The following is a 27,460-nucleotide window of genomic DNA, read 5'->3' as shown; positions in this document are numbered from 1 at the left end:
CCTGGAGCAGGAACCCGGCCGAGCGCGGCCCGGGCGGAGACCCGGCGGGGCCGGCGCGGGGACGGGCAGGGACCCGAAGGAGAGCGGGAAGCTGGGGGCCGCGAAGCGAAGATCTGGGAGGGGCGTTTTAGCCTGCGAGAGTGAAGGAGCTGAGGGAAGCGGGGTTAGTGAAGCCTCCAGCGCTCGTTCGTCAGCTCAGGCGCTGTTGTTGTCAGTACGACAGAAATTACTGTAGTTGTTACGGGGTGCGGTGGAGCCTGAAGCGTCGGAAGAGTGGGAGATGTCAGAGGCACTGCAGAACAGGCCTGGGCAGCCTGGGATGAAGGGGGAGTGGTCGTCCTGCAAGGGTGGGGGCCCTCGGGCTTATTAGGGCACTGCTGGGTTGAGGCCACTGGTGGGGTTAGAAAAATCGAAACGTACTTTGTCGAACCATGTGCTCTTGGATGAAAGTGATTTCCCTCGTGTGTGGCGAGTCCTGACTGCTGTCGAAAATCACTGCGGATGTGATGTGGTGATTTTCGATCAAGCCTGCTCAGACTACAGAAAGGAAACTACTTCCTGCGTAGTTCTCAGGTAATGAGTGTGCCACTGACATGTTGTGTCCACTTACCTTTATCCAGAACAGAAACGATCGGAGTGCAGGAATGCCCTTTCCAGGCTGGAAATGTGTTTTAAACAAAATAACCTTGTACTCGCTGAAAAGTTAATGTTTTGGATTACTTCAATTTGTCTATTTTTGACACAAAAATCTTTTAAAATATTTTTTATATGTAGCCAGTCATCCTGTTCATAGTGTTTATTATCATCAAAGTGTTCTCCACCAAGTGCAAAGATAAAGATGCTTTTTAGCTGAAGCAAATGAAATCCCAAGATCTAAATGCCTTGAGAAGTTATGTTGCAAGGGTTTTTTTGTTGTTTTGTTTTGTGTTTTGAGATAGGGTCTTGCTGTGTAGTACAGACTGGCCTTGTACTCACTAGGTAACCCAGGCTAGCCTCGAGCGTGCAGCGATCCTCCTACCTCAGCCTCCCAAGTACTGGGATTACAGACATGCACCACCATGCCTGGCTGGCAGCAGTTTTAAAAAAAATAGTCATTGTATTAGTAATGCTAGGCTGGAAGCACAAACAGCTTACCCCTCTTAGGAGTCAACTAGATTCAGATGTTTTTAATATCTGTACATAAGGGCTGAAAAAAAAGGAAATATAATGACTATAAAGGGAAATACATAATTCAGGACAGAAAAAGTTTATTGTCTTAGGAAAAGATTCTTTATATTCCCTATAAATTTATACCAGTATGGTAATGTCCTCATGTAGTGGTAAAATAGCTTGTTAGTTATACGCAACAATATTACATGACCTTATGTATCTCTTCAGACTCCAAAGGTTCTCCAGATGGCTAAAGACATACCTCCTGGCAGAGCCACTGGAAAGGATCCTTTACCTGTGGGAATTCTATCTGAATGTTTCTATGGTGCATCAGTGTCAGGGGAGTAAGACTGGATAGAAATACTGAGCCCAAAGCATTCTAGTATGATATTTCTTGGCTAATAAGGAAGGGCACCTTATTTATTTATGCTTGCCATTAGGAAAGTTTAACCCTAGAAACAAGCTTGCTATTTTGTTTTGCTTTATGGCCCTTTACCTCAGTTCTTAATGAGAACTGACTGCTGGATTACCAGTTCTTTTCTATATCGTGGTCTTCCATAAAGATAATAGAAGCTACTCTTAAAGTGTAGTACAAATCCTATTTGAAATATTGGGACACAGCTTTTTCTACATTTTTTTCAGACAGTAAACTAAGTCTTAAAAGTATTCTACCAGAAGCAAGGTTTGGTGATGCACACCTATAGTCCCAGCACTTAAGAGGCTGAGGCAGGAGGATCACCATGAACTTGAGGCCTGCCTGGGTTACATAGTGAGAGCCGGTTTTAAAAATAAATACATACATAAATAAAAAATTTTTTAAAGTCCTATAATCAAACTCACCTGGAGGAGGGGTGGGGGTGAGGGCTAGAACCAGGTCATTTTCTCCAGCTCAGTGTTCTTTCCACTGTATGATACAGCTGTCTTTTTCTATTTCTTAAGCACCCTTTGTATTAAACATTTAACTTTCTGTTCCTAGTACTCCAGGCATTGGGGAACAATTCTTCTTCATATTCTGGGTTATTTAATGCTTTTATTTTTATTTATTTATTTATTTTTTTAGTACCAGGAATTGAACTCAGGACCTTTCACTTGCCAGGCAAGAACTTGTGCCACTGAGCTATATCCCCAGCCCTAATGCATTTTTATGAAGTGCTCAAAGTCCATATATATATATTTCAGTGAGTCTTATACTATCCCCTTTAATAAGTGGTTTCTTTGTATTGTTTTAGGAATCCCTCAAAGAATATAGATTCTACTTTCTCTTCCTTCTCATAAACCACAATGAATATTTACTGTTTTTCCATATTCCCTAGAGAACTGCAGCCTCATTTGATAGGGATGACTTGAAAAGCAATCTGGCCATAATAAATAAAGTGTATTTAGCTATTTATTTTGCTAAGGAACTATAGAGGTGAGCAGCTCAGTGGTAGAGCACTTGCCTATCATACAGAAAGCCCTGCATCTCCAGCACTGCAAAAAATAAGAAAATAAAAAACCTCCGTGGTAGAGCACACCTGTAAGGCCTATAATTCCAGCTCTGTAGTAGACCGATCACAAGTTTAAGCCCAACTTGGGCAGTTTAGCAAAAATAAAAAGGACTGGGAATGTAGTTCATTGCAAAGACCCCAGAGTTCAATCTCCAGCGCTACTAAATTAATCAATCAATAAGTAAAAATCAAGAAAAATAGAACTGCAGAAGCAGTTCTGTAAATGCAGTTATTACCTGTCAGAGGACAGAGACTTCCTTTGTGGACCTCTGGCTGCATTGTCGTGATCTGCACCAAGCACAAAAACATCAGATGTAGCATGTGATCAGCCATTGCTTATTGGATGATTAGATGATTGAGAATGGTCTGCTCAGCCACTCACATGCCCAACAGATAACCTGGAATGTGGCTCTTCAGTCTGAAATGGAAGTTTGGCTTAAATGAGATGGAATTATAATTCTTTGTCTCTATTGTTAAATTCACCATGTTATATTTGTATTCTTTGTACCTACAGCTTCTGTCTTTCCTCCCTCTCCTATACACATATTCCTGCTAGCCCTAAAACCCACTCTATCACAAAAGAAACAAAAAACTCTTCTACTTATTGCTTTATTGGTGTTACATTGTTTATTGAAGCTCTCAGGGTAAAGAATGGTTTAAACTAGATAAGTTGGGTCTGATTTAAACAAAATCTTAAAGGTAAACTTAAAACTTAATATCCAGTTCCTTGAGTATTTATTCCTCAGAATCAAATAGAATCTTGAGTCTTAATGTTGATACCATCAGATCTGTATATAGTTGTTATTTTTTGCAGTGCTGGGGATTGAACCCAGGGTCTTCCCACAGAGCTACATCCCCAACACTTTTTGCTTTTTTAAAAAAATTTTTATTTTCAAGATAGTTCCTCCTTAAGTGGCTAGGCTAGGCTGAAATTTGTAGTCCTTCTGCCTCAGACTCCCAGAGTTCTGGGATTGCAGACGTGCATAACACCTACATTGGTTAATTTATTTTGAGTATATTATTGCAATAGAATCTTTCTGTTGCCGAAGAAAATTCTTTTCTGAGTGATACGTTCCTTTTTTGAAAAAATAAAAGCAGACAAATTATTCGAAGGTGGGGAAAGGGAAAAGAGACATGGCGGTCAGCTACTCTGGATGAGTAGAGAGCATTCAAAAGAGAAATACTCCAATACATTGCTTCCCAGTCCAATTACCTTCTTTGCCTACTTTATTATTATTATTACTATTATTATTATTATTATTATTTATTTGTCTTTTTGTTTTGTTTTGTTTTGTTTTGTTTTTCTCTGGTACCAGGAACCGAACTCACGACCTTGCGCTTGCCAGGCAGGCGCTTTTGCTGCTGAGCTAAATCCCCAGCCCCCTATTTGTTTTGTTTTTCTGAGACTATAGTTCAGACTGGCCTTGAGTAGCTGAGCGTGATGGTGCATGCCTGTAATCCGAGCACTCAGGAGGCTGAGACAGGAGGATCATTGTTGAGTTCAAGACCAGCCTAGGCTACAAAGAGAGCTCAAGGCCAGCCTGAACTGTGTAGTGAAACCCTGTCTCAAAAAGACACCCCCGCTCAAAAAAAAAAATTGCAGACTGGTCTTGAACTCACTGTCTAGCCCAGGTAGGCCTTGAACTCACAGTGATCCTCCTGCCTCAGTCTTCCAAATGCTGAGATTATAGGCATATGCCCCCATGCCTGTAGCCTGTATCTTCTCTAGTTATCTTAAATGCAGTATCCCTGGGGTGTCTAAAGAGCCTTTTCAGTACCATTGTCTGTCACCGAGGACTGAACAAACTAATTACTGGCCTGTCATGTAACTGACAGCAGGAGTAGTGACTCGTTTTCTTGTGTACATTTCTTAACACTCCTTTCATCATCATCTTGTAAACTTGATGCTTCTGTTGCATACTCCTCCTCTTCTCCCCATTCTACTGAGTGGAAGAAAAGCTTCTTCCTGACAGGCCTGTTGTCCTCTTGCCAGATTCATGGCATGTCACAGTACTGTGGCCAAGTATTACTGTGTCCTCTAGACAGAGAAGAAGGCTTTGGGAAGAATGGCCATAGCTTCTTACTATTCCATTGCTTTCCTAAAGGTATTGATTCGTAAATCTGAGAATTAAATGAGGTTTGCCAGTCCAGCAGAGTGAGATTAGGAAAGATAGCTACATGGCTCTTTCCTTATCTAAGAGCTCACCTCTTAATAAGTTCCAGATGATCAAAAGCCTTCTGTGTCTCCTGGGACAACTCCCCAGCCATTTCTGCACAGTGGGCATTGATGCTGTCCAGACAACCCAGTATTCTCATACCTGAGGTCCATCCGTTTCCTGACTTACCCCTGGAGACAGTATATTCGTCACTGAAAAGAAACGCAAGATACTTTTTCTGTGGCCACTTCCTGATCTCAGAAAACTAGGGTCTTCTAAATAGATAAAGAAGAGATTAACAAAAGAAAAGGAAAAGTAAAATATATACCTTTTTCATGTCCTCTTTAGGGATACCTTTAGGCAAATAAAAACCGACTTCTAAAGAGTGTACCAAATTTTGACATCTTTGTACTTGGGTCTGTTCCTTTTTTATCTTTAAGTATGTTAATTTTTAGGGGTTAACCACAACCATTTCATTTCTTTTCTTTCTTTCTTTCTTTCTTTTTGAGACAGGGTCTCACTATGTAGTGTAGGCTGGCGTCGAACTCATGGCAATCCTCCTGCCTCAGCCTGCTAAGTGCTGGGATTACAGGTATGCACCACCACACCCAGCACCACAATCATTTCTAATTTAAAAAATAAAAATAAGAAAAACTGTAAAATAGTTTTCCTAGGTAGAAAGGACAAATCTGAATTATCTAGATTATGCTGTCCAATATAGTAACCAGTAGCTACCTGTGGCTCTTGGGAATTCCAAATGTGACAAGTCAGAATTGAGAGGTGTTGGCTGGGGACATAGCTCAGCAGCACAGTGCCTGCTTGGCAAGCATGAGGTCGTAAGTTCGATTCCCAGTACCAAAAAAAAAAAATTTAGAATTGAGGGGTGTTAATGACTGTACAGTACACACTGAATTTCAAAGACGAAAGAATGTAACTATCTTGAATAAATTATGAAAATTACTTTTACTTGTTTCTCCTTTTTTTTTTGAGTGAGGGTGTTAGTATGTAGTTTAGGCTGTTCTTGAACTATGTAGCCTAGCCCCTCTTAATTTTTAGAAATGGCTATTAGAAAACTTTTGCTTATGTGATTCACATTCCATTTCATTTGGGCAGTACTGATGACAGTGATTCAAGCAAAAATATTAATAACTGAGAAGAAAATTTTGAAGTAAATTTACATTTAAGTTTTAGAACCAAAAGGTAATACAGAGATTGAATCTTGCTTTAAACAGCTGGTCTTTCTTTTAAAAACTATAGCCAAGGGTTGGGGATTTAGCTCAGCGGCAAAAGCGCCTGCCTGGCAAGCGCAAGGTCGTGAGTTCGGTTCCCGGTACCGGAGAAAAACAAAAAAAAAAAAAAATAAAAAAATAAAAATAAAAACTATAGCCAAAATGAAATTTTAAAATGTTAATTACTTCCTGAATGATTTAAATGACCATTTATTCTGAGTAATAGTCAATTTTGGGGGGTATCAGGAATTGAACTCACGACCTTACACTTGCCAGGCAGGTACTGCGCCACTGAGCTGTATACCCGGCCCAGTGATACTCCATTGAGGGTGGTTCTAGCCAACCATTGCTCTGCTTTCTTGCTTTTCTATATATGTCTGCTCAGTAATTAATGATCTGTAAACATGCAAGTTTTTCAGGTAGTTAAATATACATAGGGAGCTGTACAAACCTGGTAAGACAAGGAGAATAATCATACTCCATTATATCTCTCTTGATAAATACAAGATTTCTTTAGAAGAATATTTCTTGTAGGCTTTAGTTTTGGGTGATGTCAGTTCGACAGATCTCGATTATGGGCACAAAGAGTCTCAAAGTAGTCAAACTCTTGGGGTTGTGTTTCATTGTTCTTGGGAGTACTTGGTCATAGACTAAAATTGATTAACTTGACTTTCTCCTGATTCCCTAGAATTCAGTCGCTGAATTCTTCTACACTTAATACACAGAGCTGATAGGTTACCTGATGACCTAGGATGACAAGACTGGAGTTTATTTTCTTAGAGGTGGTGCATTTCCTTGAAACACTTTACCTTTTAGTTGAGAATTAAGTTTTTGCCCATTTGTTCATCTGTCCATATTGAGAGTTTAATACTGTATATGCCAGATGTCAGACTGTGTGCCAAGGATAAAAACTGTGAATGGTTTCCATCCTTGAGGAGAGAGCCGGACAATCAGTGATTAAAATATAGTGTGGTAAGTGTAGGCGCAAGATGTTACTCAAGTTTGGAGAACGTAAATTTAGTACTTACATTGGTAACTCAGATATTTCAGACTTAGTGTCTTACTGACATACATTTGTCTCTTGGACTGTGTATGTTTGTTTTTGTCTTTTTGAGACAGGGTCTCGCTATGCAGCTCAGGCTGGCCTTGAGCTCCCTTTGTAGCCCAGGCTGGCCTCGAAATCATGGCAATCCTCCTGCCTCAGCCTCCCGAGTGCTGGGATTACAGGCATGCGCCACCATGCCTGGTTTGGACTATGAAAGACAAGAAAAACTTACTGAGAAAGCTTTTTGTTACGCATTTTCCCTAATTTCTTATTGTCTCCTGTATATGTGTATGTGTGTGTTTCAACTTCAAGCAAATGCATTAAGTTGTATAATTATTCATCCATTTAAAAATGTATACTGGACATGATAGTGGACACCTATAATCGCAGCTTTTGTGGAGGCTGAGGCAAAAGGATCACAAATTCAAGTCCAGCCTGGGCAACTTAGTGAGACCCTGTCTTAGAATTTAAAAAGGGCTGGGGATATAGCTCAGTGGTGGAACACTTGCCTAGTATGCACAAGCCCAGAGTTCAATAATCCCCAGTGCTATATAAATACATACCAAAAAAAAAAGTTATATTTAATGAAATGAATGAATGAGTCTATTCTACCACTTTGTCAGCTTCTCCTTCTATCTAGGTAATCTTGATTATAGCTTGGGGTTTGATAAACTTTGCTTTTTTTTTTTTTTTTTTTTTTTTATGGTCCTGTGGATCACACCTGTGGCTTTGCTTTGAACATGCAAGGCAAGTACTGTACCACTTAGCTATGTCCCCAATCTCTGATAATTTTTTCTAGGCAATTTTCATATTTCCTTTTTCTTTCGTATTCACTATAGTGTGTTTATAGTACCACAGCTAGGTAAATGATATCACGTTAAAGCTAGAATGTGAAGAGAGATATTTAGAGATCTTGCTAGGCCCAGGGTGTCAAAGTCCATGAGTGTTTCTTTTGTTTGTTTGTTTGTTTTTTTCTGGTACTGGGAATTGAACTCATGACCTTGCGCTTGCCAGGCAGGCACTGTGCCCCTGAGCTAAATCCCCAGCCCCTATTGAATGGAGCTGTTACCCGGTAGGTCCTGAACTGCATTGTTCTTTGGGGAGGACCTTCAGATTGTGCTCAATTTATATGCTTATCTCCTCCACAAAATTGTATGTATGTAATGCAGTGCTATTAGCTATTCAGTAACTATGCATTGAATAAGTGACTCTGAAACCTGAATCTTCTTTTGACACTGACCGTAGTACAGTAATTTCCTTTTTGGCTCCTCAAATTCTGATGCACTATAGCAGCAGGTTCTTAAATATTTTGGTCTCAGGTCTTTATTGAAGACCACAAAGAATTTTTGTTCATGTTAGTTGTATCTGTCAATATTTCCTGTATTAAAAAATTAAAACTGAGAAAACCACAAATGTGTACTTATTTAAAAATAATTGGGGCTGGGGATTTAGCTCAGCACCACAGCGCCTGCCTGGCAAGCACAAGGTTGTGAGTTCAGTTCCCAATACCAGAAAAAACCCAAAACAATAAAAATAAAAATAATTATAGGCCTGGGGATGTACTCAGTGGTAAGAGTTCTTGCCTTGCATGCACAAGGCCCTGGGTTCGAGATTCCCCAGCACCACACAATAAACCCAGTACATGGTAACATAAAGGACATTTTATTAGAAAATAATTTATTTTTTAATAAAGTTGAGTTCTACTGGGCATGGTAGTACACACCTGTAATTCCAGCACTCCAGAGGCTTAGACAGGAGGTTCACTAAAAGTTCAAGGCCAGCCTGGGCTTCATAGTGAGTTCAAGTCCTGCTGGAATTACACAGCAAGATGCTGTCTCAGAAACAAAACAAACAAAAAGAATAGCATTGTTCAATACTTTTGCAAATCCCAAAAGCTGGCTGCATTTAGTGTGATAGATTGGGTTGTTTTGGTTGAAGAATGTGAAGGAAATCTGATCATATTTCATATACACATCAGAATATGGCAGGGAATATAGCTCAGGGCCGGGAATATAGCTCAGTGGTACAAGCACCTGTCTGGCAAGTACAAGGTCCTGAGTTCGATTCCTGGTACAAAAAAAAAAAAATAGAATAGGGCCGTACATGTATAATATGTAGTTGGAAAGTGGGGACATCATAAACATTCTCCAGGGGGTTCAGGACCTCTACACAGTTAGCAACTACATTTTTTAACCTCCTCCATAAAAAATAAATGTTTTAACTAATGTACAGTAAACTCCAAGCTAGGGTAAGGGTATAGCTCAGTGGTAGAACACATCATGGCCTTGGGTTCAATCTTCAGTACCCATTCCGCATAAATTTCAAGTTAGTCTTAGTCTGTGTCAACCTAAAACATTTAATATTTATATGCTTTAATTCTTATTACTTAACAATTCATTGACCTTATATTGGAATAAGATATATTAGATGTTAATTCTTCTTTTTCCTCACAATACCTAGTAGGCACATCAGAATGCACAATATATTAGTCATAACTCAGTTCTTTAAGACCAGGGCATACTTGCAGGTGAAGATAACTTTGCAAAAATGGAAAAAGAATGAGAGTCTGATACAGTTCTACTGTGTATGCCTTGTCATGGTTAGGGTAGTATATATCATAGAAATTCTTTTGTTTTTATTCTGTGTTTCTGCTTTGTTTCAAGAGCAAATTTGTCCATGTTTTTATGGTCCTCAGAGGAAAGTGCAAAGATTACTTGCTTATAGACCATACAAGAAATGAAATCTTGAGTTTGGCTGTATATTGAGCTTGAAAGTTAAAGTATCTTGTGCAGAGTGAATCCTTTCCTTTTAAGAATTTATTCAAAAATACACTTACAGCTGAGTGTGAGGACACACACCTATAATCCCACCACTTTGTGAAGCTGAGGCAGGAGGATCCCAAGTTTGAGCCCAACCTGAGCAATCTAGCCTCATAATAAAGCCTCAGGGACCTGAGGATGTAACTCAGTGCAAAGACCCTGGATTCAGTCCCCAGTACTACCAAATAGATGAATGAATGAATGAATGAATGAATGAATGAATGAATGAATATCTTATGGTTGGGAATCACCACACATAGTGTTAGTATAATTTAATAATTCTCCAGATTTTTTTCTTTAGGGTTAATTTTCACTCAAGGTGAAATATAATTGCAGCTATAATTGCATCACGTGGGGGTCTGGGGCAGGAGGATTGCCACAACTTCAAGGCCAGCCTGAACTATACAGTGAGACCCTGATGTAAACAAACAGATGCAAGTGGAGTACCCCAAGGAGGTTTCTGTTTATCATATTTGAAATTAAAATTGAGACGTTTAAGAAATACATATACCGGAGCCAGGCGTGGTGGTGCACGCCTATAATCCCAGCACTCGGGAGGCTGAGGGCAGGAAGATCATTGCAAGTTTGAGACCAGCCTGGGCTACAAAGTGAGCTCAAGACTAGCCTGAACTGCGTAGAGAGACCATCTCAAAAAAAAAAAAGACCAAGAAAAAAAAGGAAATATGCACTGAGCATAGTTGTACCCGTCTGACAGCACTCTAGAAAGCTGAGGTGGGAGAACTTCCAAGTTCAGGCCCAATCAGGTCAGTTGATTGACTTAGTGCGAAAGACCATGCCTAAAAAAATGGGCCATACATTTAATCTCCAATACTGGGAGAGAGGGAAGGAGGGAGATATATATATATAGATATATCTATCTGTGTATCTATCTATATATATAATGATTTCAACATAAATTTTTTTTAAAAACTTTCCAAAAGAAAAAAAAAATTATGAGAACAGCATTGATTTTACACTTTGGCAAGTTGTTTTTATTTCTGACTTAACATAAGACAGCAGAATTGTTTTCACTGGCCTCTATATTCAGTCTCTTGGATTATATTGTTTGGCTGAAGTATTTGAGGAAAGGTTGGCCTTACTCAGACATGTCACTGAAAAGTAGAAAAAGAAAAGAAAGTAGTAGCCTTTTCAGGTAATTTGGTATTTTCCTTTGATACCACACCAAAACACAAATAATAATTTCTACATTTGAAACACTTGATCTTAGCCAAAAGGCAGGGAAGTGATACAAATAGTAATTTCTTCAGGTTAGCTGCAGTATGAGTCTGAAACCCTGTCAATGAGCTATTCATGCTCTTATGTTGGAAGTCCTTTGAACTATATTATATTTTGAATGGAAATCATGTATGCATTTATAAATTATTGTTTCACTGAGCTGCACAAATCTTCCACATTATATAATATTTTAAAATCATATTAATCCTTAACCATGATGAATGTAATCATTATGAACTGTAAACATGTACTAATAATAATAAAAATTCAAAAAATCTTCTGTTACGGCTTATATCTAGGTGTTGTTTCCCTCGCCACAAAAAAAAAGCCTCATGCATTCATAGGTAGGGCTTCTGGGAGGTTCTGGATCGTGGATATGTGGTACTAGATTAGTCCACTGACTGGTTTAGCATAGTTCTGAATGTGTATGATGGATTGAGGGAAGACCCATCTTCGCTGTAGGTGGCACCAACCACTTGGCTTGTAGCCTGATGGAGTAAAAAGAGAAAGAAGGAATGCTATGCTGCCAGACAACTATGGACCAAAACCTCTAAAGGATATGAGCTAAAGTAAACCTCTGTCTCTCCTTCTTTAATTTGGGTGGTGAGTATTTTGTCCCAGCAACAAAAAGTAACTAAGACATCTTACTTTAACCAGTCTCATCAAAAAAGACTTGAAATATTGGGAAGTTGTTAACTCAAAGACAAATTTTCTGAAATTCTAATTTTCACTTAAAATCTTTAATTTTGTTATTGGCAGTAAGGTTTTTCTTGAAACAAAAGGTTCAATTCGCTCATTTTCCAGAAAAGAGTCTGCTAAATATCCAGATCTGAATGACATTGATTTTCGTCAGTCATTCTTTTAGGTAAATACAGTACTGTATAGTATTGTATAAAAAAAGGACCTAGGGACTTGGTTCAGCACACAGCTGTCACCCAGGTGCATCTCCTTGCACTCTTACGTTAGAGGTAGACATGTATTTTGAGGCAGAGTTTTTCTATATGGTTCAGGCAGGTTTTGAAATCACTGTGTAACCCAGATTATCTTCAAACTCATGGTGATCTTTCTGCCTCAGCCTCCTCACTACTGGAATTACAAGCATGCATCAACACGCTTGGCTTAGAGACAGCCATATACTTTGATATGCAGCAGACATGCTTTATAGGTGCTTCTATTTATCACTGAATATTTTTTTAAAATATACTCAAGGGTCAAGATTTAACAAAAGTACTTTTATTGATTCTTCAAGGACATTCTTAAATAAAATGTACATGTGTGTGTTCACACATGTGCTGGAAATGGAACCCAGAGCCTTGTGCATACTAAGCATGTTCTATACCCTTGCATTTTCTAATTGCAAGGACATAACAATACAAAGAATACTAGCATAAATTGGTGCCACTACCTTGATTTGAGGTAAGGTGCTATATAGTTTTATCTACTATTGCATTGCACCCTCACTGGAAACATTAACCCAATGGAAAAGACATAATATCATAATATTGTTGTGAAAATAGTTTTACATATTCAGGGAACCTCAGGGGTCGACAGACAATATATACTTGGAGGCCCTTTCTTTAATTGAATGACAGCACTTAGGATGAATATGTTAAGAAAAGAACCTGTTCAGAACTGTGGGGAAACACTGTTTTAGGAAGAGCCAAAGGAAAAATAAACCTAAAAGGAGATAGCAGTAAGACAGCCATGTGGTATTTGATAATTTTAGTAATTTAGCTTTTAATGAGTGTTTACTTTGTACTAGGCTCTGTTCTAAGTGTTAAACATTGAATCCTCATAGTAACTCTATGAGGTAGTTTGGTACTAGTGTTAGACTCATTTTACAGATGAGAAAAGAGAAACACAGAGAAAGTAACTTGTTTAAGATGATTCACCTAGTGATGCATACCAGCCAGTCTACATCTGCCAGAGAGATAAAGGGAGATAACTAGAAGAGTAACATTAGGGCTGGGGATTTAGCTCAGTGGCAAAGCACCTGCCTGCCAAGCGCAAGGTCGTGAGTTCGGTTCCCAGTACCGGAGAAAAACCAAAAAAAGACAAAAAAAAAAAAAAGAAGAGTAACATTGAGGAAGCCAAGAGAAAAAGAACGCATTTCAAGAGGGGAACATGATCAGTAATGTAAAGTGCTGATGAGAAGTCAAGTGAGATAAAGCACTGCAAAGCTCCATTTGATTTCCTTCTAAAGGGATCATTGACGACTTTGGCAAGTGAAGTACGGGACAGAATCCAAATGAGAATGGGAGGAGAGTTGAGGAATGAGTGGGAGCTGGAAGAGAAGTCATGAAGAGAGAACTTTTTTAAGAACTATAGTTATGGAGCAGAGAGAGAGGGAAAAAATGAATGTGTTTAAAGTCTGATGAGAAGAAACAAGTTGAAAGTGAGGCTGAAGGTAATAGAAAAAATGAGTAATAAATAGACAAAATCTCTGATAGAGAAGAGATGGGTTAGCTACACATGGCACACACTTGTAATCCTGCGCTCTGAGACTCTGGCAAGAGAGTCACAAGTTCAAGCCCAGCCTGGGCAATTTAGGGAGATCCTGTTCTCAATAGAAAGGGCTGGGCCCGTATCTCAGTGCAGAGACCCTGATTGCAATTCCTAGTGCCGGGGGAGGGGGGGGGGACGGGAGCGGGGCTCTACAGCGTGAGGGGAGGGATTCGTTTGGGATCAAGTTCTGATGCAAGAAGTTGAGGGCACTTTCTTGTTACTCAGATTCTTAAAATCTTGACTATTTCTGCTTCTTTCCTCCTCTTCCTCCTCCTGCATCTGTCACTGCTTTATCTCACTACTTTAGGAGTCTCCGTTTACTACCTATTGCGGAGTTACCAAATCTAGTGGGTGCTGAAGTCTTTGTCTTCCATGATCTCTGCTGTACTTGTTAATACTCCTCCTCTAGCCTTCCTATACCCTAAATTTACCTTTTATATTGGAGTTTCCCAGGGTCCTCACCTTAGTTCTCTTTTCAGTTTATATTCTTTTTTTATGCAATCATATCCCTCCCCACAATTTAGCTGCCGCTCACTATCCTCATTCATTCACATTCATACTGTTCTCCCTCTTCTTGCACCTCATTTACCTTCATTTTATTAAGGTAATTCATTAAGTGTATAACTAAGTCTATATACAGTAATTTTTTATCAGAAATAAAAGTTCCAGGGGGCTGGGGATTTAGCTCAGTGGCACAGTGCCTGCCTGGCAAGCGCAAGTTGTGAGTTTGATTCCTGGTACCAGCAGAAAAACAAAAAAAAAAAGAAACAAACAAAAGTTCCAGTCACATGTCCTTGTAAAATATCTTAGTTTCATGTTATTGGACAAAATAGATTCTCAGTAAGTGTTTGTCAAATAAATAAATGTTTTTTAAGAATCTTAAAGAGCCAGGGAATATAGTTCAGTGGCACAACACCTGCCTGGCAAGCACGAGGTCCTGAGTTCAATTCCTGGTACTGCACACAGACACCCCCCCAAAAAAAGACTTAAAACTAGAAATTACAGGTAATTACTGTAAAATCACTGTAATCCCAGCAGTCAGGAGGCTGAGCAGGAAAATCGCCTTGAGTTTGAGTCCAGCGTGGAGTACACAGTGAGTTTAAAGCCAGCCTGAACTGTGTAGTGAGACCCTGTCTCAAAAAAAAAAAACAAAAACAAAAAACAGTAGCACCCATAATTATTCATTTATTCAATTACTGGGACTATCAGCATCTTTACTTTTATAAAGTCTCTACATAAAACTGGGTTTGATGTATACTGAAAGTAACTATGTAGAAATTTTCCTAGAGCTGATGCACAAAAATTCCTGCTTATGGAAACTAAGATCTTTCTTGAGGAACCAAGGAATAATTACTCAATTTTCAAAGACTTCAGAGTTAAAAATTAATTACACCCAATGATAGCATCATAGAATCTTAGATGTAGAGGGAAAAAATCTTAGAAATCTCATAAGCCCATCATGTATATGTCAAAATGGAGGGCTGGGAATTTAGCTCAGCGGCACAGCACCTGCCCAGCAAGCACAGGATCGTGAGTTCAATTCCTGGTACTGGGGAAAAAAAAAAAACAGAATAGATGGTAAAATGGAAACCCAAGAGAGTAAATGACTTAGCCAAATTTATCTGACTAGAGTTGAGGTCAGCCCTTCTAACTTCCTGCTGTCTTTATTTAGGACTTCCGAAAGTATAACTGTTTCCGTAATCTTTAGGTTAACCAGGAAGATAGCTGTGACCCAGGATATCTGTATTTGAGAAGAGTTCTGTCCAAGTTCTTTATTTTATTGGTACATTTTAGATATATGTAATGATAACATTTGTCATAGGGAATTTGTACCTGTACATGATATATCTTGCTTTTTTTTTTCCACTCCCCCCCCACTTCAACCTCAGCCTAAGTTCTGATGGACCACATATTTAGTAGCAAGCATGTTGATATTATTTTTACCCTGTAGGTTAAAAAAAAACTGAGATTTGTATAAATAACTTCCCCAAATTCATACATATGTGCAGGAAATGATAGAATAGAGCCAGGTGTGGTGGCACACACTTGTAATCCCAGCACTTGGGAGGCTGAAGCAGGAGGATCGTTGCAAGTTGGAGACCAGCCTGGGGTACAAAGTGAACTCAAGACCAGCCTGAACTGCATAGTGAGACCCTGTCTCAAAAGAAAAAAATAAAAGATAGAATAGTGATTTAATCTAAGTATCTCTGACTATAAAGCTCCAGATATAATGAGAGAAGCCAGGGAAAAAATGGAAAGAGGCTTATGTTCCAGCATTTCTTCTTTTTTTTTTTTTTTTAATTTTAAAGAGTAAAAGAAGGATAACATAATAATAGGGGGGACTTAGCAAATTACAGACAAAATGGTAGGAAATTATCAATGGTTATCATTTTACATATTGTTATCTACAAAATAGTTACTCAGGAAAACAAATAGACAAATAATAGTGAGTTAGAGACAAAAGAGGTAGGAGATTATCAATAGTTGTTGTACTATACTTTGGTATCTTCAAAGTAGCTTCTAAAGAAAATAAATACAGCTATACATGAGTGACCTATTGAAAAATCATTAACTATTCTCAATGGTTGTTGTAGGAAACACATAATAATAAACATACATCCATTTATGAAATAGGACAGGAACATTACAAACTTTACACAGTTATGGATAGATTAGTAGGAAAATACCAGTGGCTGCTGTAATACAAAGTGGTATCTTCAAAGTGGTTTCTCAGGAAGACAGAGATATGCAAGAAGGACCTAATAAGTAGTTACAGCCTAAGGGTTGTCAAAAATAGCATATTACCTCCTCACCAGTGACTCCTTTCACTGAGGTATGACGGCTGGAAGGCCAGGATTGAAAAGAAGGACTGAGAGACTTGCACCTGTGTCTAGCAACAGGCTGTTTTCTTGTTCCTCCATAGTCATGATTATCCAGGACTCCTCGATGGAGATGATGGTCTGGCCAGAGGGAGAAGGCAGAGCATTCCCCAAGCCCTCTCATTCCTGTTGGACTAACTGGTAGCATGGGTCTGAGCTCTGGGGCCTCCACCTCAGAGGGCAGACCGATCTCCAGTGGTCTCCTTTGCATCCAGGGCATGGCCCATGGGGCCTCTTAAGGCAGTTCCTCTTGAGGTGGCCTGGCTTTTAACAGTTGTTCCAGCATTTCTTAAACCAGTTGCTTTTCAAGTGAATCATTGTCAAAATTCAGGACCAGGTAAAGTGTTGGGGCTCCCAGTCTAATATTTCCTCTTTTTACTCTGATTTGTCTACTGATCAAGGTCTTTTCTTCATGTTTAGCAAATCATATTTAGAATTGATCTTTAGGTTTTCTGTCTTACAGATTTATTGCCAAACCATGTGCACTCCATGTTGGCATCAAGGACAGTGATCCTTATGAGGCCCCACCCAATGACATTCTTGAAAAGGTGTTTGTGTCTATCACCAAGGTAAGTGAACAGAAAAACAAGAAAATTCACATGAAGAGTTGCTCTGTAGAGTGGGGAAGAAGAGAGCATAAGAGAGGGTAAGGATAGAATGGATGGTCTTCCACATTTGGGTTGTCTATCTAACTGTAAGGAAAATTTTAGCCCCATGGGGAAATACCTTTGGGCCATGGTCGCTAAAAACTCAAGTTTATATACCTTTGACTTTTAGGCTTAGCAACCACCTCTACTCCATGTCTTTTTTTTTTTTTTTTTTTTTTTTTTTTTTGTCTTTTTTGTTTTTGAGGCAGGATCTCACTGTGTAGTGCAGACTGGATTTTAACTCGCTTATGTAGGCCAGGCTGGCAACAATCCTCCTGCCTCAGCCTCCCAAGTGCTGAGATTACAGGCATGCACTACCACACCGGGCAAGTTTTGGTTTTTGTTGTCCTTTTTCACTCAGTTTGAGCTGGAGGGAGAAAACAAAATGAGAATGTGTATGTATGGGTGAACAATAAATGTTCTTGACATGTGAGACAGAACATTTTCCTTAAAGTGATTTGAAGATGAAACCTGGAAAGATAAATATCACTTGATCTGTTGTGGTTATAATCCTTGGCCACTTAGCTAGTCAAGAAGATTTAATGAGGGGTTTGAAGAGAAAGCGGTGTTCTGACTCTGGTTGTACATCTACAGTATCCTGATCAGAAAAGACTGGAGGGCCTGTCAAAGCAGCTGGACTGCGATGTCCGAAAAATCCAATGCTGGTTTCGCCATCGGAGGAATCAGGACAAGCCTCCAACGCTCACTAAATTCTGTGAAAGCATGTAGGTGTGCAGAGGGAGGTAGGGAATGAGGAAGAGGGTGGGGATACAACTGGACTGAGGTTTTCTTTCTGGAAATTACTTATGTTATTATGTAACAATCAGTGGAAATAGAAGGCTAACTCAGTCTGTTGTAAGTAGGAAAGGAGAGAACTGGAAAACTAGTTCCTCTTAGTTCCTTGGACATGCTTAGCACTAAGCTAGCTGCGGCTCCACCTTGTTCCCCTTTTCCAAATAGATTGGGAGTGAATTCTTGTAAATCTGCTTACATAGGTAGGAATGCACGTCCCTGCGCACTGATAGAGGTGGTGCCGCTTGCTCTCAATTGATGTTTTTGTGGGAGCTCTTCCTGTTTGAGAAGTACTGTACTTCAGTCCACTGGGTTTTGCTTTTAACTAATTGGTTTTGGTTTTAACTAATTATCCCCTAGAAACTGAGCACTTTATTAGTTACAGCTGTGCAATAAAAAATACTAGGAACTCTGATGAGTCTGGTATGGAAGAAAAATTTTTATTTTTATTTTTTATTTATTTAACTTTTTTTGTACCAGGAATCAAACTCTGGACCTTGCACTTGCCAGGCAGGTGCTTGTGCCACTGAACTATATCCCCAGCTTAAAAAAAGTTAATTAAAGTCAGTGTATACTTACGGAAGTCTGTTTTAAACAAAGACTAGCTTTGTAGATAACGGTGTTTGTCCCTATGGAATGTGGTAGCTCTCTTCCCCCAAAATTGGCTATCTCAATTTCCCCAGCCTCGAAGACCGAGTGAACATCTGTCTAACCTCTACACTTTGCCTACCCAGGTGGAGATTCACGTTTTATTTATGTATATTCTGCTACGGAATTAGATTTCTCTGGTTGGTAAGTTTGAACTTTCCCTGGTCTTTTGATTGGGTTTTAATAATTCTTAGACTTCCAGAGATTAATCTTTACTTTTCACAGATTTTTCTCTTAATAATCCCCATAGCCCCAGTTTATATACTAATAGATTGTCTTCTGAGTCCTGATTTCACTAATGTTATGAGCCTGCTGTTTTTCTCCTAAATAGTATTAATAATAATAATAACAATAATTAAATCAGAATAATACTTAGTGACTTACAAAGCACTTGACAAACGTTATGTGTTTTCAAGAAGAAATAGAATCAGTAACCCTTTAATGTGTGTGGAAATGATATTATTTCTGCTTTTAGCTAATTGTAAAAAAAGTTTGAATCTTTTTGATTTCGGGGTTTTTATGTGTGTGTGTGTGTTTCGGGTTTTTTTGTTTTTGTTCTATGGGGCAGGGTCTTGCTGTGTAGCCCAGGCTGGCCTCAAACTCATGGCAGTCCTCCTGCCTGAGCCTCCCAAATGCTAGAGATGCAGGCATGTGCTGCCATGCCCGGCATTAATTCCTCGTTACATTTTTTTCTCTGTACCACACTATTTTTCTCTAAATGATATCACTGAGTCTTCAAAATAGACAAAGTGCTGGGTGTGGTGCTTTTACTACAGAAGCTATAGACATTATTGAAAAGATAGACGATATTTGTGAACAGTTTGATGATAAATTTAACAGCATAGATGAAATGAACAAACTTCTTAAAAAGATGTAATTGTAGAGATAATTATTTTTGAGCCTAACACCTCTTCGTGGTTATTAGATGGAGTCATTCTCTTCTCTTCCCATACTTGCATCCCAGAGGTGATGTTTCTAAAACTATCTCAGAGCTCTTCCTGCCCTTTTTTACTGCAAAGCATGGTTTTCTTATCTCTAATAATGCTTTCTTGTAAAAGGAAACTAGCTATTTATTGATCCTTTAGGAATCCCTAAAATCTATCAAAGAGGATTCTTTATTCTTTCCTATCTTTCTTTTGCCCCATCCTAGAGAGAAGAGGATTGGTTATACAAGGTAGATCTTGAAGCAAGCTGAGGGCTAACCTGAATTATCTGTTTTTTCCTTAGTCTCCTTGGTTCTGGGACACCCGACAGTGCTGGTATAATTATCCATTTCAGGTAGGATCGGAGGCTTTTCAAGCTGCCCCGTGGGGGGGGGGGGAGTGGGGGACAGGGTGGTCAGAGTGCGTTGTCAGTCCAAGACAGGTGGCACATCTTCTTGGTGTTCCTGAGGGACCAGGGGCTGAGTCTCTTTGAATCATATATTCAGGGTGTCTGTTTCTGGGGCTTCCATAACAGTCATATATTCACTTTACAGCACTGAGCTTTTTGTTCCAGCCTCTCCCATCATATTTATCCTAACTGGGCCGGAAAGAAAATCCATTTGCTATTACATAAGGGGGTGCTTTCTGGTGCAGTTGTCCTCTTTGTATGAAGGGCTACTTGCAGTCTCCTTGAGAGCATCTTGGTTCTCTGTTCATTCTCCAGCACTGAATGAAGGAAAGGGGGCACCATAGTCCTGACCTGTACTAGAAAATGTCAACGTTAGGGAAATGCTAAAGAAAAGGCAAAGCCTGCTCATTTAATCCCCCTGAAAAACACTAATTGCTCAGAATTCTAGGCACGCTGTTGTGACTGTGTTACATATGTGTCAACCTTATCTCTACAAGGAGAGTTAAAGGTGTGTATGTGGAGGGGCAGAAGGAAGGGGTTTAAGTTTCCATACCAATCCAAAATCTTTTTTAGTTCTTGCAGATTTTAGGAGATGATAGGGAAGAAAAAGATGTCAATAGTTTGGAGTAGTCATCCTCCAAGACAAAGGTGCAGAGATGAAATGCACCTTGGATAGCTGCATTCTGACTACTGCTTGCTCTCTTTCAGCCTCTCTCAGAGGAGCTCTATTACTATTATATCATGGAACTGGCCTTCTACTGGTCTCTTATGTTTTCTCAATTTACAGACATTAAAAGAAAGGTAAGGACTTTGGTTTCCTCAACTCTGTAGCACCATTACTGCCATTGTAATGGATTATTTTCCCTGACTGGAACCACAAAAGAAGAAGGCACATGTGAGGGAACTGTTCGCCTTTGGTAGTGTTCCAAGAATTTAGACTTAACAAATGAAAAAGTCTATTTAAGATGTCCACAGCAATACAAGATGAGAATGATTAACTAAGAACAGTCTTTTATTCCTCTCCCATGTTCTTATATGTCTAAAACTCGGGAAATTAGTCAGAAATTGAAGATATCAATACCTGATCTGGAACAGGCCTTGATTACAGAAAAGTTAGATTAATTGTTACTGTTTTTGTTTTGTTTTGTCTGTCTTCCCTCCCCTCTGCTTCCCTCATTTCCCTCCTTTCTTTCTGTCCAGTCTCCCTTTTTGGTTACTGTACGTAAAGAATGTCAACTGGAAGGGATTTTAGATTTATTCTCTTCTTGCTGTTGTTCAGAAACAGTGATTCAGAAAACCAAGTTGCCATGCCTACGTATTGATAGAGTTGGAAATGACTTGAGTTTGTATTACCAGACAGAACCACTTTTTCACTGGTGCTTAACTGATGAGGTGGTTCCAGTAGCTGTAACCCTAAATTGTGTATCTTTGGTGAGGAAAACCAGGGTTAGCATTATAGGAATGGGTTGAAACTACTCTAGGTTGTTAGTGTTGTCTAGCATAGAAACTTGATACTCTAATTCCAATTTTTCACTCTCCTATGGTCAGTCAGGAGACATAGATCCCCTTATTGAAAATTTTAATATATGACATAAAAAGGTTGATGTGTGTGTGTGTGTGTGTGTATGTTTTGAAACACAGTAGAAGTCAGGCATGGTAGTATATGCCTGCAATCCCAGCACTCAGAAGGCTGAGGCAGGAAGATTACTGCAAATTCAAGGCCAGCCATGCCTATAGTGAATTTAAGGCTAATCTGAACTATGCAGGAAAACCTTATCTTAAAAAAATAGATAACCCCCTCAAGAACTAGAACATCAGCCAGGAGTGGTGGTGCATGCCTGTAATCCTAGCACCTTGGGAGGCTGAGACAAGAGGAACACAAGTTCAAGCCAGTCTGGGCAACTTAGCAAGACTCTGTCTCAGAATAAAAACAGATTGGCATGTAACTCTGTACTAAGGCCCAGGGTTCAATCCTCAGTACCAAAATCTTAAGAAGGAAGAACCAGCATATCATTAATACCATTATATCTGTATAGAGAGCATAGATTTTTTTGTCCTTGCTTCCCTGACCCATATTCGCCTGCCTTCTCCCACCCTCTGTCCCTCACTGTGCCTAAAAGTACTTATTAGCTATGACTGATGATGCAAGTATTTAACAATTTTTTCCAGGTCTAACTTACATAGTTGAACCCAAGAGGAAATAGAGCCTTAAATCTGAAAGCAGGAAGTATTTGCAGTAATATAGATTGTTAATTAGCTAATTAACTAATTAGCTAATATGCATTTTTCTGAACTTTTTGGAAGAGTTTTCCCTTACCCCTCCACAAACCTCTTTTCTGTTAGTGCCCTTTGGTTGAAATGTCTTTAATTAAAGCAAAAGAGTCTTAGGAATCTCTAAGGCTCTTGTGTCCCATTGCCACCTAGGAGGTTACTTCCAAAGGTCAGCTCTGTACCCGTGCCATTCTCTGTTCTGGGCTGTGTTAACATGGACTGGGGTTAGTCTCTGATACAGGAGTGCTGAGTAAAGATGCTGGGCAACTCCCTAAGGGAGGGTCTAAGCAATATGGAACACAGAAGAGGGCGTGTAAGATCCCCTGAGAATAATGCACGAATGCTGGGCGCTGGGTTGGCTACCATTGCTGTAGCTTTGTCTTTACCTGCATTGTGTCTCCGACCTTCCGTAGGACTTCCTGATCATGTTTGTGCATCACTTGGCCACCGTTGGGCTCATCACCTTCTCCTACATCAACAACATGGTTCGGATCGGAACTCTGGTCCTGTGTCTACATGATTCCTCAGACTTCTTGCTGGAAGTAAGAACCCAGCCCCTCTTCTCATTATTCTTTTCTTTCCCTTTCCCTCTCACTCTATAAGAAGCCCTTCCCACACCTTGTCACGGTCAGTGGAGTTTTTATTTGTAATCGCAGGAGAGTTACTGGAATTTCAAGAAGTTAATTCGAATCTACCACTTGCAGTGTAATCCGTGGCAGGAATAAAGACACTAAGCCATATTTTTAGTTGTGGGGAGCCAAAGGGGTCCTAAGTCCAGCTAGAAGGATGGCTAACTGGAAATAATGCCTCAACCCAGGGCCAAACCTGGGTTTTATTAACTTATGAAGAGGGGAGTGGCTCAGGGATGAGTGAGAGAAAGGCGGGAAGTATGTGAGTGCTATGAGCTGGGCTGGGTAGGAGGCTGGATAGCACCTCTGCAATATGCAGAGAAAGAGAGATGCAGAAAGACTAATCTGCATATCACAGGTGAGTAAGTATCTCATGTGCAGGGGCCGTGCTTCAGCTCTGATGTGTAATCATCATGCTCTGAGATGTCCTCGCCTCTCTCTTGAGGCTCAGTCCCAGCTGACAGTGCAGTGTCACTCAGCCTAGCTCACACATACTAGTTAGGAGCTAGATCCTGGGCATCACTGACTGCATTGCTTTAGACTACACATCAGCACCTTGGCTAGACCCCTTTGCATGGCTTAAAGCCAATTGGGGGGATAAAGAAATATCCCAGCTAGCTCTGTACCTATCAATACACAGAAATAAGGCCAGGCTTAGCCAAAATGGAGACAGATGGTCTTCTTTCAAGGAGAGCCGTCCTGGTGGTCCTCTACACCTCTCCCTCTCTCCCTCTTTTTTGTTCCCTCCCCTTCCCTCCTCTCCCCTTCCCTGCCCTCCCGTTCCCTTCTTTTTCTGTTCTTTCTACAGGAGAACTTTTTCCCAACTTAGTTCTTCTTTTGTCCAGGCTGCCAAGCTGGCCAATTATGCCAAGTATCAGCGGCTCTGTGACACCCTTTTTGTGATCTTCAGTACTGTTTTTATGGTCACTCGTCTAGGAATCTATCCATTCTGGTAAGTGTCACGGGGTTGTGAAGCTGTAGTAGGTATGTAGCTAATACCTTTTTCCCAATTCAGCTTTTCTGTTACAAACTCTGTTGCTCTGCTTTTTCCTTGTTTTCATTTTGGTCTCCATTTTGTTTATTATTCAGTTCTGCTTTTTTGTTTTGTTTTTATTAAGTTTATTGCCCTAGAGTGGTGGCACACGTCTGTAATCTCAGCACTCAGGAGGCTGAGGCAGGAGGATTGCCGTGAGTTCAGGGCCAGTCTGGGTGACATAGTAAGTCCAGGCCAGCCTGAACTACATGGCGAGACCCTGTTTCAAAAAACAAACAAAAAAAAGTTTATTGGTACATTTTAGGTATATGTAATGATCACATTCATCATAGGGGATTTGTCCCTGTACATAATATATGTTGATTTTTTTTTCCCATTCCCCTACCCTCCCTTCAGCCCCTCTACTCCTCCTTATTTACAAAAGTTTTGTTTCCATTCTTTCTCATCATTTTTTTTCCTTTCCCTTCCTTCCCTTCCCCCTCCTGCTTCCATAATTCCCCTTCCTATTTGGACATTTTCTTCCTATTTCACAATATCTGTTACACATTTTGGTCCTTACTTACACTTTCAGTTTCTCACACCAGAGAAACAGTGCAGTATTTACACGTGTATTTGATTTATTTCACTTAACCTCAAGGTGCATCCACTTAGCTAGAAATGTGTCAAAAGTTTATCCTTCTTTATGGCAGAGTAGTACTGCATTGTATAAAAGAACCACATCTTCTTTATCCATTCACCAGTTGATTGCCCTGTTTTTTCCTTGGACTAAGCTAAACCTTTATGGGCTCTCACAGAACCTTAGCTGCTTTACACAGTGTTTCTAGTCATTTGCTCTGGCTTTTCTTACTCATCTCTGTGTAGCAATCCTTTTGCACTGATTGCAGAAGTAACAGGCTCTTCTTGCTTATGTTCTTGCTTTGTATCTTCTTCCCTGTCCTGACCAACACATGCATATCCCGTTTCACTTTCGTATTCACTACCTTACAGTGCAAAATCAGAGACTGGGTTAGAGATTTTGCTTAGCCTGAGGCAGTCAGCTGCCTGCTATTCTGTGTACGCTTGAGGATCGAAATTATTCCTGAGATTATAATCTGCTATTTGAATTTTATGAATCTGTATATTTGAAGTGATTAACAGTATGACATATTCCATCAGTTCCTAACATTTATATTTCTTTCTCTACCCCTAAATGGCTCTGTATTCCTTTCTCACTGTAGATGTATGTCCTTGGAGTTTTAACTAATGGAGGGTACAAGGAGGAACAAACAGGGCCGTGTGCCCCAGGGAACTTAGCTTCATGCCTGTGTGCCTCACTTTGACATTAAAATCTTACAGTTGGTTTCTCTCCTCTAGGGTTCTGAACTCGACCCTCTTTGAGAGTTGGGAGATAATTGGGCCTTACCCTTCCTGGTGGTTCTTCAATGGCCTTCTCCTGATCCTGCAGCTTCTGCACATCATCTGGTCCTACCTAATTGCACGAATTGCTTTCAAAGCCTTGCTCCGGGGAAAGGTGAGAATGAAGAATGACTTCTTTCCTAGCGCTTGGGGATAGACAAGTACTGTTCAGCAGCCTTCTCTCCATCCACGCTGGTGAGCCCTTGCTACACAGGCAGGCCCAGCAAAAGTCTAGGGCTCTGAAATTTTTGCCTTGACTATGTAAGTTTAGCCTTTTAAGATATAACATAGATGCAAAAGGCAGGATCTGGTACTTTCTTCATGTCCCTTAAGAATGGCTGTTATGGACCGGGGATATAGTTCAGCAGCACAGTGCCTGCCTGGTACGCACAAGGTCGTGAGGTCAATTCCCAGTACAAAAAAAGAAAAAAAAATGACTGGTATTAGCTGGGTGTGGAAGCCCATGCCTGTAATCCCAGCATTTAAGAGGCTGAGGCAGGAGATTCCTGTGAGTTCAAGGCCAGCGTGGGCTATACAGTGAGTTCAAAACCAATCTCAGCTACATAGACCTAAGAGTTGTAGCTGGTTGCAGTGGCCCACACCTATAATCCTAGCCCTGAGGGAGGCTGGGGCAAGGATTATAAGTTCAAGTCCTACCTGGGCAACTTAGTGAGACCTTGTCTCAGAATATAACATGAAAAGTTTTAAAGGTACCCTCAACCATTTTCTGCCCTTTTCTACTTAATGGGCTTTATATTTTAGCATGAGAACCTTTTTTCTTTTTCCCTCCTCCATACTGGGGATCAAACCCAGGGCCTTGTGTGTGCCCGGCAAATGCTCTACCATTGATCTACACCCCTACCCCTGAAAGATACTTTTAAGAGTACAGTTCATAATTGAGCTTTGCAAGTTCTGAAGAAGCCAGGCTGATTAGCAGAAGAGCCCTCAGTGATGCAGAATCCCAAGCTAGAGCTGTTCTAGGGTCTGCTCATGATCTAGCTGGTCATTTTCCTGATGGCTGTGGTTACTTTTGGAATTCGCTCTGTGTGCCTGTGCACCTCGCTGTACTACTGGACTTCTGTTCTCCCCTGCTTTTCTTTTCTGACCAGGTGACCTACCCAAGAAGGATTAGACCCAGACTCTATACTCTCCACTCTTTTCTCACCTCCTTCCTTTTTTCTATGCCTGGTGGAAGCGGGACAGTTCCATCTCTCGCATGTAAGTGTTATCTGTGCTTCTAGTATTCAGGGAAGCATGTCTGTCTAAACATGTTTCTCTCCCTTCCTGCTGTCCTGCCTGTTCTCCTGTGTTTGTCTGGGGGCATTGCCTTCTGTCCCGACCTTGTGGAGCCATTGTTGACAAGAGCTGAGGTTGCCAGGTTCTTTTCCTAAATTGAGGCAACAGTTGAATCAGTCCCTCCCTCCCTCCCTCCCTCCCTTCCTTCCTTTCTTCTTCATTAGTTTCCGATCCTCTCTTTACCTCAGATCTAGAAGCACTCTGCCCTCTGGCAGACATTTCCTAAAGACAAGGTAATAAATTCATTATCTGGGTTCAGAAATCAACAGTTACAGTATACTGTAGGTCACAGAACTAATCCAAAGCACATGTCCATCACTTTGGCAATAGCCAAAGTGTTTGTTCCTTTTTACCTTTTCCTCTACTTTGTTTTAACAGCACACATTTATTATCCTGCAGTTCCAAAGGTCAGAAGTCTGACACAGGTCTCACTACGCTCCTTTACTTTTATGTTCCATGGTAGAGAATTTAAAATACTTTGCTTAATATGCAAGATTGTTTGGACTGGAAAATACTGTTCTAATCCAAGCTCTTCACTTGAAGACACAAATATTTAGGGCTGGGGATGTAGCTCAGTGGCATGGCACCTGCCTGGCAAGCATGACGCCCTGAGTTTGATTCCCGGTACCAAAAAAACAAAACAAAACAAAAACCAAATATTTTTTTAAAAAGCTCAGGGTAAAAGATAAAGATTCACAGATGCTAGCATAATTGGTACTGGGATTTTTTTTCTTATTGTGAATCCTTTCTTGTTTTTATGATTCTGTGTATGTGAATATGCTGAAGTTTCACGAGAGAGTAATTCTGCTATTTGAAAAGAAAGCAAGCTAGATGTGGTAGCACACGCCTGTAATCCTAGCACCTGGGAAGCTAAGACAGGAGGATTGCTGTGGGTTCAAAGCTAGCCTGAACTACATACTGAGACCCTATCTCAAAAAGACAAACAAGGGC

At 40.2% G+C, this 27,460-nt stretch overlaps 1 protein-coding gene across 1 annotated transcript in view; it reads left to right on the top strand.

The window, feature by feature from the left end:
* The window catches only part of Cers5 (ceramide synthase 5), a 31,485-nt gene that overhangs the window by 2,434 nt on the left and 1,591 nt on the right, over positions 1-27,460 (top strand). Inside the window, exons 2-11 of the mRNA XM_005411958.2 lie at positions 11-214; positions 371-573; positions 16,969-17,074; positions 17,747-17,877; positions 18,679-18,736; positions 19,820-19,870; positions 20,633-20,725; positions 22,609-22,737; positions 23,670-23,776; positions 25,172-25,328. Of these exons, the coding sequence (XP_005412015.1) occupies positions 11-214; positions 371-573; positions 16,969-17,074; positions 17,747-17,877; positions 18,679-18,736; positions 19,820-19,870; positions 20,633-20,725; positions 22,609-22,737; positions 23,670-23,776; positions 25,172-25,328 (1,239 nt within the window). The remainder of the gene's footprint in view (positions 1-10; positions 215-370; positions 574-16,968; positions 17,075-17,746; positions 17,878-18,678; positions 18,737-19,819; positions 19,871-20,632; positions 20,726-22,608; positions 22,738-23,669; positions 23,777-25,171; positions 25,329-27,460) is intronic.

The sequence above is a fragment of the Chinchilla lanigera genome, unplaced genomic scaffold (genome assembly GCF_000276665.1).
Source record: "Chinchilla lanigera isolate Chin_1 unplaced genomic scaffold, ChiLan1.0 scaffold00146, whole genome shotgun sequence".
Classification (NCBI taxonomy): Eukaryota; Metazoa; Chordata; class Mammalia; order Rodentia; family Chinchillidae; genus Chinchilla; species Chinchilla lanigera.
The sequence above is the reverse complement of the archived record's forward strand: the minus strand, read 5'-3'. Positions and strand labels throughout refer to the sequence as shown.